This window comes from Cannabis sativa, chromosome 4, assembly GCF_029168945.1.
Source record: "Cannabis sativa cultivar Pink pepper isolate KNU-18-1 chromosome 4, ASM2916894v1, whole genome shotgun sequence".
NCBI classification, from domain to species: domain Eukaryota; kingdom Viridiplantae; phylum Streptophyta; class Magnoliopsida; order Rosales; family Cannabaceae; genus Cannabis; species Cannabis sativa.
Genome location: NC_083604.1, coordinates 68,694,269 through 68,710,315, shown reverse-complemented (window position 1 = coordinate 68,710,315; position 16,047 = coordinate 68,694,269). Strand labels below are relative to the sequence as shown.

General features: G+C 34.5%; 3 protein-coding genes across 4 annotated transcripts; 2 read left to right on the top strand and 1 right to left on the bottom strand.

The window, feature by feature from the left end:
• The first annotated feature begins 666 nt into the window (after window positions 1–666).
• On the top strand, window positions 667–4,904 carry LOC115712773 (uncharacterized). The gene is made up of 9 exons (XM_030641132.2): window positions 667–863; window positions 1,016–1,121; window positions 2,284–2,422; window positions 2,810–2,918; window positions 3,016–3,152; window positions 3,591–3,727; window positions 3,915–4,018; window positions 4,296–4,423; window positions 4,548–4,904. The coding sequence occupies exons 1-9, from the start codon at window positions 819–821 to the stop codon at window positions 4,615–4,617; spliced, it is 975 nt and encodes a 324-aa protein (XP_030496992.2). The 5' UTR covers window positions 667–818; the 3' UTR covers window positions 4,618–4,904.
• A 218-nt stretch (window positions 4,905–5,122) lies between these two features.
• LOC115712772 (protein RMD5 homolog) lies at window positions 5,123–8,589 on the top strand. Of its 2 annotated transcripts, none has more exons than XM_030641129.2 (2): window positions 5,123–5,444; window positions 7,176–8,589. In XM_030641129.2, exon 2 carries the CDS (start codon window positions 7,215–7,217, stop codon window positions 8,373–8,375), a length of 1,161 nt encoding a protein of 386 aa, XP_030496989.2. In that variant the 5' UTR covers window positions 5,123–5,444; window positions 7,176–7,214; the 3' UTR covers window positions 8,376–8,589. The 2 variants fall into 2 exon arrangements, with proteins under 2 accessions (XP_030496989.2, XP_030496990.2); XM_030641130.2 differs by lacking the exon at window positions 5,123–5,444 and adding an exon at window positions 5,495–5,908.
• Window positions 8,590–12,681: 4,092 nt separating this feature from the next.
• LOC115712374 (E3 ubiquitin-protein ligase WAVH1) lies at window positions 12,682–15,583 on the bottom strand. Its single transcript, XM_030640641.2, has 2 exons — window positions 14,767–15,583; window positions 12,682–14,646 (listed from the first exon to the last, which is right to left on the bottom strand). Exons 1-2 carry the CDS (start codon window positions 15,169–15,171, stop codon window positions 12,802–12,804), a joined length of 2,250 nt encoding a protein of 749 aa, XP_030496501.1. The 5' UTR covers window positions 15,172–15,583; the 3' UTR covers window positions 12,682–12,801.
• Window positions 15,584–16,047: the final 464 nt, after the last annotated feature.

Below are 16,047 nucleotides of genomic sequence, written 5' to 3'. Positions count from 1 at the left end.
TTCATCATGAAACTGATTTTTTCACCAAGAAAGTGGTTTCTTCATCAAGGAACTAGTTTTGTTACACAACAATAATAAAGATTATGAAAATAAAACAAAAATGATATACACTGAAAAAATTGAAACTATTTTTATCAATCAACCAAATAGAGAAAAAAACACAAAAAAAATACTCATAAATATAAACAAAACAACGCACAATGCACAACAATAATCTAAAACAAAATATAAGTGTGAAAACCAGTTTCAAACTTAGAAACAAAATAATAAAAAGAAACTTATAATAAAAAATATACAATAACATCATAAAATAGAGCAACTTTATTACAGAACCCTTAAAACCTGTAAAACCAGTTTCGAACTTATGAATCTTGTGAAACCAGATTCGACACTATGAAAAATCATAAGGAAATATAAATGTTAAACAATAAAGTTAACTGAAACAAGTTATCAAAATTGGCATAATCGCTGGAATTACTGACGACACTGGGAAAGTTACCGGAGTTGCTACTAGAGCTAAAAAAGTCATCGGTATTGGCATCATCGCCGAAAAAATCACAAAAAAAATTACCAAAAAATTGGTTTTTTCATCACGAAATTGGGATTGTGCCATATTTATCATAAGAACCATTCAAATCCGAGTGTAATTTCCACTTTTAATATTAGTGGGCCGATTGTCCTAGGAAAGTTTTGGGATTGGCCCAACCCAGCTCAAGAACAAATGCTTGCCACTATAGACATCAGAATCTGCAGAGGTCAAAAGTCCGGTTACCAGGTCTCAGATTGACGAGTCCCCAAGTTCTGGTTCTCCGGCTAACATGGAGTACGAGAATAAACTCGTGCTCGCTCCTATGGTTCGCGTTGTGAGTTTTCCCAACCATTTTAACTCTTAATTTCCTTTATTTCTCCACAAATCGTTTCCCTAAGCAGCTGAATTTCACTCTTTAGTGTCATATACACTCCCATATTTTCAATTTAATTTGTTGTGCTTTTTTATATATTTTATTTTTATTAGGGAACTTTACCATTTAGATTATTAGCTGCTGAGTATGGTGCTGATATTACTTATGGGGAGGAAATTATTGATCACAAACTGGTCAAATGTGAACGCAGAGTAAATGGTACTTTTTTTTCTTTCTAAAATTATTTTCTTTTCAAAATTTTTATTTATGGGAATTTTGTGCTGTATTCGCTAACATTTAAAAAACTAATGATTCGGTATATTCATATTTTGAAGTGGTATTTGCATTCTTTAAAACTGGGGTTGTGTTTGTTTTCTTTTTCTTTTTTCAGTTGGATATAATAGGGCAATTTAGAACTGGGTTTGTAGGTGATGAATTATCTTGGTGACCATTTGAATTTCAATATATTTTTTTTCTATCTTACTTTACTTTTAATGTATGGCCGTTTAAATTACAAGGTGGACAACTGAATGTAGAGTGCAGATTTTATGGTAATCTCTGTTACGTGCAGAAGATCAATACACTGATTTTCTTTTGTTTGTTAGTTCTTCAAATTTAACATGCTTTGATGGTCTAGCTTCAAAACATTGCCATGTTTAGTAGTTGGAGGCAACATGTGATGTGAAAATATAATTTGAAAGTAGTGTTATACTACTTTTTGTACCTTAATTGAAATAGATTTACCAGTTCTAGGCTTCTAGCTCTAACATAAAGTAATTAATTTTGTTTTGAAATTATAAAGCTTACTGTAGAAATACTTATTATTGGGGTTGGTCAGTTGGTGGATAAAGCCTGATATAGAATTTAACTAAAATGGAAAAAAAAGTTTCTTAAAGTATCTAAAATGTACAAAGTTTGAGATGGAAGAATAATAATGCATGCATAGTTTGATATATGAATTTTGATAAATATAAGGGTGAAGTAAATGTGCAAGTGTAAAAAAGCAAAATTGCTCAGTGAGAGATTAGGAAACGGGATAAAAATGACCAAATTAAAATCTTTTTGCCTTTATTTGTTAGTTAATAGGAAGTTTGTGGAAGTTGTTAATGATGATGGTGAGAACAAATAAAAATCAAGATCCACTATTAAAAAAATGTTGACCAACATTTTCTTTTCTAGAAAGAGTTTGTGTAATCTTTTGGTGCTTTTAGTATGTTGCTCTATAGAATGATATCTTCTCCTCTTTGTAATTGGGCCTTTTTCAATCAGTAATATATATATAAATAAATATATATATATTTTCTTATTAAAAGAATAAACATGATATGTAGATATGTTTGTTTCAAATGATCAAAAGGCCTTCTCTTTTCTTCTCCTGTAGAACATATTGGGTCTATTGATTTTGTGGAGAAGAAGACAGAAAGTGTTATCTTCAGAACGTGCAATGAGGAAAGAAATAATGTAGTATTTCAAATAGGAACTTCTGATGCTGTAAGGGCTCTTGCTGCTGCTCAGATAGTGTAAGCTGTTTGTGACTTATGAAATGTGATTCTCTTCTCCCTGTATGAAGTTCAACACTTAGAGCTTCTGTTATTGATCGTTTTATTCGTCTTTCCTTGTAGTTTGGTAATCTATCTTATACGTATATTCATGTTTATTTACTGAAGTGATTCAATTGATTTACTGGAAATTTTATTAACTACATGGATTGTTTTAGGTTCGGGCACCAAAGAGTGACTTGAAAGCAACTTCTCGGAAACTTTAATTTTAATTTTCTCATGTGTTCTGACCTGATATGATTATTGCTGACATTGTTTGGAGAAAAGTCTTTGTCTAAAGCATTTAACTTACTCTGCTTCTTTCCTATTCTAAGCCTTTATTGAATTATTGTGAAATTTCTTTTGTAGGTGTAATGATGTTGCAGCTGTAGATATAAACATGGGCTGCCCTAAGGCATTTTCTGTGAGCGGAGGAATGGGAGCAGCACTGTTGAGTAAACCAGATCTTATTCATGATGTGCGTAACGTTTATTATTCTCTTTTTACTTTCATTAAATAGCTTTTGTAATTTATCTACACAACATCACATTTTCCTTTCTTTCTTCAAATTACAGATATTGACTACCTTGAAGAGAAACTTGAACACCCCAGTAACATGTAAGATTCGGCTATTAAAATCATCTCGTGATACTGTGGAACTAGCTAGGAGAATTGAAAAAACTGGTGTTTCTGCACTTGCTGTCCATGGAAGGTGATTTCTAATATTCCATTATGGTGGTAAATACATATTGGTTGATTTCTTCCCCTATGAGTTGTAGGACAGTAGTCTCTTAGTTTGTTAGTTGATAAATCACCAATGCTCTATGTCACCATTGATTGATAATAAATATTGGTGATAGATAACAAGGCTCTTAGCACAGAGGCTGTTAGCGTAGTTGCACATTGTGGTACAACTATATTTGGGACAACGAGGGGGCTCTAGTTTATTAGCCTAAAAGTTCTCAACCTAAGAAAGGAATTCATTCTGCTGGATTCTTTTTCCATTTTCTCAGTTCAAAGTTTTCCCTCAATTGTATTTATGTGCTTGTCTACATGCATTCCATGTTTAATTTTGCAGGCTTGTGGAACCATATATTTTTGAATATATTTATCTTTTTATAAATTTAAGTTTAATCTGAACAACTTACAGGAAAGTTGCAGATAGGCCAAGAGATCCAGCCAAATGGGATGAGATAGCCGATGTTGTATCATCAGTATCCATTCCAATAATAGCAAATGGAGATGTTTTTGAGTATGACGATTTTCAGCGCATAAAAACTGTTACAGGTACCTCTTAGGAAGTGTTTTGGGGCACAGAACACTGTATTGTGAGTCCTTTATTTGATGGATAAATACAGTGGATAGATTGGTAGAAGATCCAAAAACCATCTGATACACTATTATGCACTTTCTTGAACATGTTATTAATGTGTCATGTATTTTTTTTTTTTAAAGTATTGTCATATTGTTTAAGGTGCCTCATCAGTCATGGTTGCTAGAGGAGCCATCTGGAATGCTTCTATTTTTTCTCCTCATGTAAAACCTTGGGAAGATGTGAAAAGAGAATATGTTAGAAAGGTAAGTACTTTCTATTAAAAATCTATAGGGTTACACGTTGTACTAAAACTCGAATAAAATCATGTTGTGCTTCCTTGTTTTGCATAAATATAAATTTAGTAGCATTTTATATTGTGTTTCAGTCATGATGTACACTAAACTAAACAAATCATTTACTGATTTGCATTAGTTGATCAATTGTGAATAATATGATTGTGATTTGTGACCTTTATACGGATCTGACTGAAGCTTAAAAGTGCCGAGCCATTCCCTAACTCTGTTTTTTCTTCTTCTTCAGAGCATCTTATGGGATAATGACATGAAAAACACAAAGTACACTCTGAAGGAAATGATAATGCATTATACTTGTCTTGAGCTCCCAGAAGGGAAGGGTGTGACTAAATCAGAATCTTTGGCGGATTTAGCGTGAGTTTAGTTTTAGATTGCTAGTATCGTGCTCCTCCGATTAATCTTATGATATAATAATTTAACCTTAAATTTCCAGCTAACAAATTAAACTCATGAAGGTTTCGCCTTTCTTTTTGTGTAGGGGACATTATGGAGAAGAGAAATACTACGATTTTGTTACAAAAAATCGCCAAGTGAAGTACGTAGAGTGAAGTAGAAGAAACTCTAATTTAATGTCTTGGTTGTTGTCTCTATCTATGGTGAATTCAGCAAGTGAAACTGACTAAAGGTTCTTAGAGCTGATCTAGAATTCAATTTATGCACCTTTAAAAAAATATTTCTTAAATTATTTCTCTATTATTAGTGTCAGGAATTTTTTTAGTGTGTGAGCAAGCTTTGTACACTATTAATCACAGAGAATGTTAGCTTGTCACTCTTTCAATTATTGGAACTTACCATAAACAGAAATGATACTACAAATATCATTAGTACTTGTAAATCCATCATCTTTTTTCTATTTTTTTCTCCCTTTATGTATATGTGTGGGGGTCTCATGTTTATGGGAGATGTTATCAGTCATGTTGTATTATTTACATTTCAGTTATACATTAAGAAAATTTCAGGATAATGTAATAAAATTTACAAAAACTGAAGAAAGGACAATAGCAGTGATATTAAACGACACGTCGTCTTTTAAAAATGAAGAAGAAAACGACATTGGTTTATTGTTTCTTCATATCAATCCATAATGGATTGGATCTTTGATTAATGGGACCCATCTTTCAATTATACCGACTTAATTAAGGGTCCAGATTTATCAGCAACTCATCTCCAAAAATCAGCATCCATTCGTCTCCTCTCGAAGCAGAACTTGAAAATTAATTAAATTTTAAAAAAATATATTAAAAAGCAAAAAAAGAAAAAGAAAAAGGAAATGGATATAAATACAGCAAGTTACTAAAAATTGAAGATTGTAACAGAAAAGAGAAGCAAAAGAAATCTACGGAATATATCGGTTGGAACTTTGGTCGTTTATCAAGTAAGGTTTCTTTCCCTTTCTCTCTCTCTCTGTCTCTCTATAAATATACACATTTATGGGTATTGTTTATGTAGTTAAACTTGATTTGAAGTGATGAATGCTGTGTTCTGTTCTGTTTGAAGATCAATATTGTCTTTTGTTGTAGTTAAGTGGATAGTTTGAGAAAGCTAGCAAGCTAATTTGGATTTATTCCGTACATTAATTAATATTAAGATTATTATTATTGTTTAATTTTTAATAATATAGAAAATTAAAAATTTAAAGCTAATAATATGAAAAGATTAGCTTGAGGTTGAGTCTCCACTCCATCTTCTTCTCTCCTCTTCGACAAGTTAGCCTTGATTCACTCTCCATAATCATAATCATCATTGTCTTCTTTCGCTTTTGATCTAACAAAGTCCCTCTGCTCTATCTTTATCTCCAATAATTTCATCGACCCGGAGCTTCCTCCTTTTATTCTCCAGGTATTGCTTTTAGAAATGTAGTAACTGAGGTCTTTAGATTCTTGTAAGTGAAAAGTGAAATCTTCTGTACGAAAATGAAGTCAATTTTGATATGGGATGATTGTGATTTGTTATTTGTTATTGAATCGCAATCTGTGTTGGCCAATCTAGTTTTTCTGGATCTTGTAAGAAGTCAGATTGAGTAGTGTTTTTCTAGTTTTTTTATTTTTGGGTACTGTTATTCTGCTCAAATCGAAGTAGTTCATTACTCAAATTTGGTAAATTATTCATTTTTTAAGTCAATAGCATAAACCAGTTACCAGGCCATAGGTTTTTTTTTCTTCATGGTGGATAGTTATAGTTTATTGTATCTTATACCAAAAGCTCCAAGCTGGTTTTTGTACAGAGTATTTGCTAGTATTTTACACTGGAATTTGCGTGAAGCAATAATATATACTTAAAGCACATTATTTTATATAGATAGATAGAAATGTTAGGAAGAATTCAAAGTTTAAAACTTTTTATTGGCATTTGATTGCAAGTTCCAGTAGGTGCTTTATTACATTCAAGTTGTCCCAGTGTCTCCCTTAATTCCTGTTTTAAATGTATCATTCTTTCATACCTCTGGACATGACATAAATTAACAACTTAAAGATCTGTAAGGAGAGAGTTTTGATGATACTGTAATACCTATGTCGATGTAAGCTTGTACTCAGGTCGATTGACACTATAATTTTGAGATTTGGTCGAGTTGAGAAGCAAGATGACAAGGCACTGCCCTTCATATCTTTTTTCTGATTGCAAGAGTACAAGACTTATTGGTTTATTGTTCAGAATATTTCCCTGAATCGATTGTGATTTTATGACCACATGCTATGCTATAATCGTTTACTGTGGCTACACATGTTAAGATGCTCATTCCATCAGGAATAATAGTAGTCAATGCTATGCTTGTGTAGCTTTATACTGATCTCCATATTGCTTTCTTTGTTGATAAGTTTAATTTACAATTGATATCACATCATTTATAAAGTAGATTTCCACTTATATGGCATGATTTATTTATTTATTTATTTTGCAAGAACAATGTGGCATGATTTTAAATGAATGTTCTGTTGTTTGTCTGTTGGAAGCTTCACATTAGTTTTTTTTTTTCTTTTTCATTTTGCGGAATGAGGTGACATGTTTTGATGTTTGTCTTTTGGAAACAAATGTGATTCTTGAGCAATGAAGTTGATTCCAGTATGAAATTTAAACACTTATTTTCGTTTTGTTTCATATTTTGCAGCTGTGTTGATCCGTAAACCAACATTTTGTGTGATTGCTAATGGAGTTGAATTCCATTAAAGATGCATTTGATCGTGTTACAAAGAAGCAGAAACTATCCTGCTCTAAGATTCAAGAAGTTATTGACCAGATTGACCAAGAAATAGAACAGGCATTACAAAAACTACAATCGGCAAATGGCCAAAACTCCCAACTTGATTATGTGTCTGTTCTTGCTGAACTTAAAATCAAGTTAAAAGAAATGGCCCCACTAAGTCAGCTGGAAAGCACAAATAAAGAAGTGAATGCTGCAGCCAGCAAGTATCCAAAGCTTCTTGAAAAATCCTTCAGTCCAGATATATCAAAGGCTTATAGAAACGTTGAATTTGATACTCACACAGTTAATGAGATAATAGCCAGTCATTTCTACAGGCATGGCTTATTTGAGGTTGGTGACTGTTTTGTGGAAGAGACCAAGGAACCAGAATCAGCGCGCTCAATGAAATTACTATTTCAGGAAATGTTTCAGATACTTGATGCCATGAAATGTCGGAATGTACAGCCTGCGCTGAATTGGGCTGCTGCCAACTCTGATAAACTCAAACAAAGTGGCTCAGACCTATTACTGAAACTTCACAGCCTGCAATTCATAGAAATACTGCAAAACCAAAGCAGAGATGAAGCTCTCCAGTATGCTAGAACTTACCTTTCTTCATTTGCTTCTGATCATATGGCTGAAATTCAAAAGCTTGTGATTTGTATCTTGTGGACTGGAAGGCTTGATCGTTCACCATACGCGCAGTTATTATCACCAACTAATTGGGAAAAAGTTGCCGAGGAGCTAACTAGGCAGTTCTGCAATCTTCAGGGGCAGTCTTGTGAAAGTCCATTGACTGTAACAATATCAGCAGGGGGCCAGGCGCTACCCCCTCTTCTGAAGTTCATGACTGTAATGACAGGAAAGAAGCTGGAATGGCAATCTATGAAGCAGTTGCCCGTGCCGGTTGAGCTGGACAAGGAGTTTCAGTTCCATTCTATTTTTGTATGTCCAGTCTCTAAGGAGCAATCCACCGAAGATAATCCGTCAATGTTGATGTCATGTGGTCATGTGCTTTGCAAGCAATCGATCACCAAGATGTCAAAGAACAGTACGAGAACTTTCAAGTGCCCATACTGTCCATCTGATATAGATGCCACAAATTGTAGGCAGTTGTTTTTCTGATGTGTTTTCTAAGTTGTTGAAAATGTTGTTCCATTTCGTTGTTGTTCCCTTTGATGAACTGGGTTAAAACTTGTAGTAATAGAAACTATGTTGTGTGGCCTTGGTAACAGAAGATGGTGTCTTCTCATGTATTCCAATTGAACCATTTGTTGTAAATAGAAATTCTTTCTAATCTCTGGCATTGTCGGCAATGAAAGGCGATTTCACCTTCAAAGACTGGCTTTCAGTGGGAGCTCCCTGTAGAATTAGAGGAGAGAGTAGAGAAGCTGGCAAGGGCCTCCTGGATCTTCCCTTTTATTTCCGTTTACTCTTTCTTATGGTGATTGGGTTCAATAGTAAAAATAGAGTCTAAAAGACATAACAAAAAAAAAAATTGTTTACTTGTTTATTTTTTTAAAAAATAAATTGTTTACTTGTTTTTTTCAAAATTGTTTACTTGTTGATGTACCATTTCATGTTCCTTTTTGTGCTCATTATATTTTGGATGATTTCCATCTTCAAAGTTCAGTATGTTTTTTCTGGCTACATTGTGTTTGGAGGGATTCTACTTTGGTAGGTACTCCATCTCCAGTGTTATTCAACTCCTTGTATATGTATGTATTTACGAAATTCCTTTACAAAAAAAAAAAAAAGAATGGATAATTTGATGAAAATATTCACATAAAATAACACATTTATAAAATTTGGATATAGCATGTGAGATTTTTAAATTTTGAGATGTACTAAATTGTATTTCCTAAATTTTTTTAGTCTTTAAAAATTCTCTTTGAGTTATTAAGATTGTTTGATTTAAGGAGTTTTGTCCAATTTCATTCAATTTTAATAATTCAGTGATTGTTTATGTACTAAATCATGCTCCACAAATTTTAATACCTACCGCTCCTCGAACTTTGACATGTGTCAAATCATGTCTCTTGAACTTTCATCCATGTTAGACTTTTCTTATTAAAATTGGATAAAAATTCTTAAATCTAACAATCTCAATAGTTTATGAAGAATTTTTAACGACCTTAAAAATTCAGGTGACATAATTTGATATATGTCAAAGTTCGAAGAGTAAAAATCCTAATTAGCCCCAATAAAATAAATAAATCATAATACACTATTTTTGTAATTTTTTTTATATTTTTACGTTCAATTATTATTTTTTTTTATATATATTTTTACGTTGTTCTATAAAAATAACATCAAAACAACAAGAAAAATACATAAAAGTAATAAGAAAATAACAACAAAAAATAACATACAAATAACAAAAAATCAACAACAAATTAACAAGAGTACAATATAAAAATACATTAAAATATTATATTTTTTGTAAATAAAATTATATAAAATGTTTAAAATATCTAAAATTTAGTACAATCGTATTTTTATAATTTTTTTTATTATTTTGTGTGTATTTATGAAATAATACTTAAATAAAATCCATCACAATTGTTATGATGGTTCTAAGGTTTTGTGGGCCTAATGACGTTTTCATGAGTCTTTTTCAAAAAGAAAAAACTTCTCTACGAGAATGATAAAATAAGCATCATATTTTCTTCACCTTAGTCATTACTCCCCCACTTTCTCTTTATCACCTTTCTAACTGGTAAATCATGCCTTTTAACTTTCACTCCATTATTATTTATCTATGTATGAGGTCATGTTAATATTTACTCTTAAAACATAAACTCATTTTAACACTCCTAATTACTTAGAGAGCAACCAATTTACTCTATGCCAAATGTTAGGCCAGGCCTGGGTTGGGACATGGGAAATGGGCCCCTTGATTGCAGTTTTGGACAGTAATAATGGACCAAGTGGTATGGTCTAGACTCTAGTCTCTATACTAGACCTAGACTAGACTTGAGCTACTCCAATCCAAATAAAGGCTTCTTTTGCTAATTAACCTCCATTATTAAACCAAAATCCAATAAACAAATTAAAATTACCACAAATCATTGTACTACTAGTTATTGTTTTCACGTGGCTACAATTTTTTTTTTTATCCAATCTTACCTTCTTTTTTACTTTTTGGTGAGCAATGTTAAACTATTGGATCTCTCAACAATGTCACACACTAAGGGGACTTAGCTACCCCCCACAATGTATGAATAATCATATCATGTTGCTCAGGTTACATATATTCATAAATATTATAACCAAACAAGGTCGAACACTTTATTATTGGGATACAAAAATGAATAATATAGAAACAAAATGAATGATTCTTTTAAAAGATGCACATTGGAAAAGCATTGATTTAATAATTTTCTTTTAAAAAAAGAAGCTATGCACTCATGAACAGCACATAAAAGCTTTTGAAAGAGTGCGCAATTTAAGGAAATAAGTAGTAGCAGTAAGTACTCTCAAAAGTTTGTACTACTAAAGTCTAAAGAGTTCTACCCAACAAAAAAAAAAATCAGATTATTTATTTTAAGCTTAAGTTACTGTCATTACTCTTCTCTTTCTACCTTTTTTTTTCACTAATATTTAGGCTTGTAAAGGTATATTTGTGACACCTTTTGCTTTCCTTATCCTTCACAAACTTCTAACTAAAGTTATGCTAACATAAAAGATTTAACAGAGAAAAAAGGGTTCTCATGTGTGCATGAAAGATATAAAGTGGTCCATAGTTCTAACCATGTGATTAGTTCCTACATTAGCTCTTAGCTTTGATATAGTTTCTCCCAAATACTCATTTATAATGAAAAAGAAATATGAAAAAAGTAAATCTTTCAGAATCTCAAAATGATGTGAGTTGAACTTAGTGGAGCAATTTAGACATGAGATTTTATGGATGCAGCGTATATAGCTCAAGATATTATATTAGAGGAATTAGCTAAACCAAAAACTTGGAAAAAGAAGAGAAAATAAAGTTAGATATTGAAAAAGCATGCATTATAATTGTTTAATTTTATTACTAGTTAATTAATATTTATTTTTATATATAAGTAATGGAAGATTTGAATGATTGAATTGGGCCAGAAGAATTGCACATCAATTCACAAATTTAAATATGATGTTGAGTTGTTGACAAGTTGGAAGTTCTTAAAATTAGAATAAAAAAAGTATGACATCTTAACTATAATAATGGATAGGTATGTGAGTTTTGTTTTTTCAATTATTGTTTCTTGAATACCACAAGTTTTTTGCTTCATTTTTTAGGATAAAAAACAAACATGACATAGACTTATTCATCACAACTAAATCAAGAAAACACCAAAGGGAAAATACATATATTTTTTAAGTATATATTTCTTAATATTTATTTTTAAATGAAAAATACATGTTCATGCACCCCCATTGATATGCAATTATTATCACTCCTACATATTTTCCATTATGACAGTTGTGAGAAACTCATGAATAGAAAATCAAGCTTATCTGGTAGAATTATGACAATAGGGACAAAATGAAGAATGCATATCTTTCACACACACCTCCACATGATTATACCCTTAAACCTATTCATTCATTTCTTTTAGCTTCTATATTTTTACCGACAAAATACAATGGTAAAATCTCACTAGTGCTTCACACATGAGATGCCCAAAAAGCTAAAAATATAAAATATACATATAAATAACATCAAACTACTACATAATTGTGTTATATATAGATATACAGATACAAATTATTCGAATTCCCATCTCTATATGATATGGAATCTAACTATATTATTAACAAAGAATAAAAACTCATTTGTACTTTTTCTAAGCCGAACTCACTATGACTAGGACAAAACTCTCAAATCGAAACAACCATTAAACCTAGGTAATTATAAACAAAAGAAAGTGAGATATTTTAATAAACATCCGATGACTAATCCTCTCTATAACAATCAAAAACCCCACTTTGTCTTTTCATACCCACCAAAACCTCTCACACAGCTCACATAGCACAAAAGTACAAAAACCCAAACCATTCAATCTCTTACTTCAACTAAATTCCATGATATTTTTAGAACATTGATGGATTAGACCCAACAACCACATTACAAAAGTGAAGAAAAAAACACAATTTCTTGAACCCCATTATTTGTTTTATCAATTTTGTTACCCCAAATTCTCATATAGTATATTTGATGCATTGGTTTGGCTCTTGGGAAGAAAAATTAAAAAAAAAAAAAAAAGAGTAATAAAGACAAATAATGAAAGAGAGCAATAGTGTTGAATAAGTTCCAAGTAGGGTAGAGGTACTGACTCATTTTACTCTCTCTCACTATCGGTTCCTTTCCACTGCAGAAAAGGGCCTGGACGTCGGGTACCGATTGTCGTTATTATGGGCCTGGGCCCTCCATCTCTTACTCCAATCATTGTTTTTCTTTTTCCACTTTAAAATTTTATTTTTTACTTCCTTTCCAGATATATTCAAATATATTCCTTTGTATTACAAGATATTAAAAATTAAAAAAAAAAAGAAAAAGAGAAATAAAAATCTAAAATCTTGCATTTTCAAAGCCGTGCAAGTCGCTAACTCTGTTCATCGACTTCCTCATAATGGCTACTTTAGCCAGTCTTTCAGCAGCGCGCCAAGCCGATGTCGGCGTAAGCGGCTCAGACTTATCTTCTGCTCTATTATTGGAATCTCGCTGGCTCGTAACAGTAATTCTCTGTCTCTGGCTTTGCTGCGCCTGATGTAGATACCTAAGCCTGTTTAACTCGGAGAGCTCGGCTTCCAAGCCGCGCGCGTACTCTTCAGCCGAAGCCGAGCCACACTGAATGAGAAGAGCTCGAGCTGAAGTGAGTAAGTGATGGGCGCTAGTGAGATCGTTGTGCTCAGCCAAACGCCGAGACTCCGCCACTGCTCGCGTCGCCACGTGGAGATTTCTCAGCCGCTCGATATTCGGAGAAGACGACGATGATCGGACGGCCTGGGCGCGAGGTATGAGGAGAGTCTGTTCTCTGGAGTAAACTAGCTCCATAGACGATGGGTCTCGGTAAGAGGATCGTACTGACAACACATGGTGATGCGCTCCAATGGAAGTAGAAGAAGGAACTTTCAGTTCCAATAGCAATTCCTTTTCTTCGTCTGCGTACAGGTCCCCCAACTGGACGGAACCGTACCCTAGCACCGTCGGCCGATTGGTCAAAGAGTAAACGGCAGCGATCTCCGCCGAAGATGAACCGGCTATCAATCCAAGCTGCAGACGGAGATCGGATACGACAACGCTCAAAAGCCCGCCGATGCACTTAGTGAACGCATCCTCAGACGAAGGATCTCCGAATCCGATGGTGTGGACGGGGACATCGAGGTAAGAAGATAAGCGACTGGACGACACCGAAGGAGAGAGGGATCGACCGGTTCGATTATGGCGATGTTGATCATCTTCGCTGGCCGAAGGATTGTCCGATAGGAGCATCATGATGGTGGCTGCGGGGTTCTTTTCGCGCCGGTCTTCTAGAACCTTCGCGGCCTTCTTGAGTGCATCGCTTACGGACATGCCCTGGCCGACGGTACCGAGCGCGTCAACAATCCGACGCGCCGATCTTCTTCCAGTGGTTGTCATTCTTCTCAGAGGTAGCAACCTCTTCGAAGTAGCGGAAAAGGCGACGATGGAAAGCCTATCCGTAGAACCGAGGGATGATATCACCAGGCGCATAGCTCGCTTCAGCATTTGGATTTTTGCACCGCTCATGCTGGAGCTGACATCCACAACCGTTACCAAATCGATCGGAGCTCTTTGCCCAGGGCTCAAAATCGATGACGAAGATATTGTTTTCGCAGCCTGAGACGCTGGAGCCCTGACTTTCAAGACCACCGCATACGTCTCGTAATTTCTCCCCACGGACACAATTGCTGCATCAGGTAAAAGCCTCATCTCGACGTTGCCAATATTTCGATTACTGTCTTTAACTAATCTCGTAGTGGCAGCTGGATTGACGAAGAAGCCTTGGAACTCGGAAACGGAGTTTTCATCACCTTGTTCAGTTTCGTCTTCGTCCGTCTCAGGAATGGGATTAAATCGTGTACCGGAGGTTGGTGACATCAGAGGCTCGTCATCGTCGTAGACCCTCAACGACTTGGCTTTCACGTCTTTGAGTTTCACTGGGTCGGAGCTACTGATCTTATTGGCTCCAGAACTTTGCAAGCTCTGGCTATGGTGGAAGGATAAGAAGGGGAGCTCCTTCCAGCCCGCACTGCAAACCGGACAAACAAGGTTTTGATTCTTCTTGACATGGGTAGCAATGCAAGGAAAGTGAAACGAATGAGAACACTCGGCCGTGAAAATGGCGGTTCCTTGTCCGGCTTTTACGCTCTCTAAGCATATTCCACATCGAGTCTGCAATGTCAAAAACAAAAACGGTTAGTATTAGAGGTGACTGAATCATCGACAAACAAACAAACAAGAATTATGAGTATTATACGTTACATGAAAAAGGTTATAGATGAAGATTCTTACCTTAGAGAGTCTTAAAGTGGATTTGAGGAGTGAGAAGCTAGATGGTGATTTTGGAGATGTTGGGTTAGACAAATTGAATAATCTTGGGCTGTTGCTGGGGTTGTGGTGGTTCTTCTTAGGTGTTGTAGATACGTTACAATGAAGTTTTGGGCTATTGGGTAGGGAGGAATTGGGGGTGGTGGCGGCAGTAACGGTGGTCCGGCACCGGAGACTTGGAGTAGACACAGGTTGAGATTGTAAACGAGGGGTTGACGGGTTAGAGAAAAACCCAAATTTAGAGGTGATTTTGGGGCTACGGAGGTTGCTACTTCCATCGTCGCAATGCTGTTGTCTCTCTGTCAAAACTTTGGGTTCTCTGTCTCTTGGTATAGAAGTGCAGAAAGCCCTTCTCCAACCAGTCACCATTTTTTTTTCGTTCTTTCACTTATTCAAAATCCAAGTAGAAAAAACAACTGGAAATTGGGCCCTAAGGAAGGAAGAAAGAAGAAGAAGAAGAAGAAAATGAAAGAAAAGGGGATGAAATTGTTTGAAGAAGTGGGGTTTTATTCAAAAGGACAAAAAGAATGGATTACTCTCTCTTTCCATCCTTCTCTTTCCCATTGTTTTCTTTCTTCCTTTATCTCTTTATGAAGTCACCCAAAAACCAAAATCAAAAAAAACTTTTTCTCTCCAAATTCTCCTTTCTAACTAAAACAAATGTCATATGACAAATGAGATCTGTGGAATATAGAATAGATAAAGACTCTTTTTCCCACTGTATTTTAATAAGTAATTTTCCTTAAATTAACTCCCTTTCCTTATATAATATGATTTGGTTTTAAAAAGGTGAAGTTGGGGTTATATATTATTGGGATTAACGAAACTTGAGAGGGTGGTGGTGACCGGCAGGTGGAGGTTTCGTCACCTGCTACAACAAGTCAACGGGCCGGGTCTGGTCTTGGAATTTGGGTGTAGTACTGTATCAGTCACTGTCTCATTCCCACGTTATGGACACCGACCCTTTCTTTCTCTCTAATTTTTCTTTCCTTTGCATAGAGATCTCAACACTCAAAATCACACTCCCACTCTCTCACGGTCATCCCATCCCATCATCCCATCTCATCCCATATTATTAACCCATTATTTGGATTTTTTTTTTTTACCTTTTTCTTCACAAAACAGGATTTTTTTAATTTTTTTTTCACCTTGTTTTCTTATTTTATTACTTTTCTTAAATATTTTGACTTACATGCATGAATGGCTAGAGACAAAGAGTGGTGGTTTCAAGGCTGTGTGCAGGGT

Coding starts and splice junctions, on each gene's coding strand:
- LOC115712772 (XM_030641129.2), top strand. CDS start 7,215: ATGGAGTTGAATTCCATTAAAGATGCATTTGATCGTGTTACAAAGAAG.
- LOC115712773 (XM_030641132.2), top strand. CDS start 819: ATGGAGTACGAGAATAAACTCGTGCTCGCTCCTATGGTTCGCGTT. Junction 2,423..2,809: donor CTTGCTGCTGCTCAGATAGT/GTAAGCTGTTTG, acceptor TTTCTTTTGTAG/GTGTAATGATGTTGCAGCTG. Junction 4,019..4,295: donor AAAGAGAATATGTTAGAAAG/GTAAGTACTTTC, acceptor CTTCTTCTTCAG/AGCATCTTATGGGATAATGA.
- LOC115712374 (XM_030640641.2), bottom strand. CDS start 15,171: ATGGTGACTGGTTGGAGAAGGGCTTTCTGCACTTCTATACCAAGAGAC. Junction 14,647..14,766: donor CCACTTTAAGACTCTCTAAG/GTAAGAATCTTC, acceptor TTGACATTGCAG/ACTCGATGTGGAATATGCTT.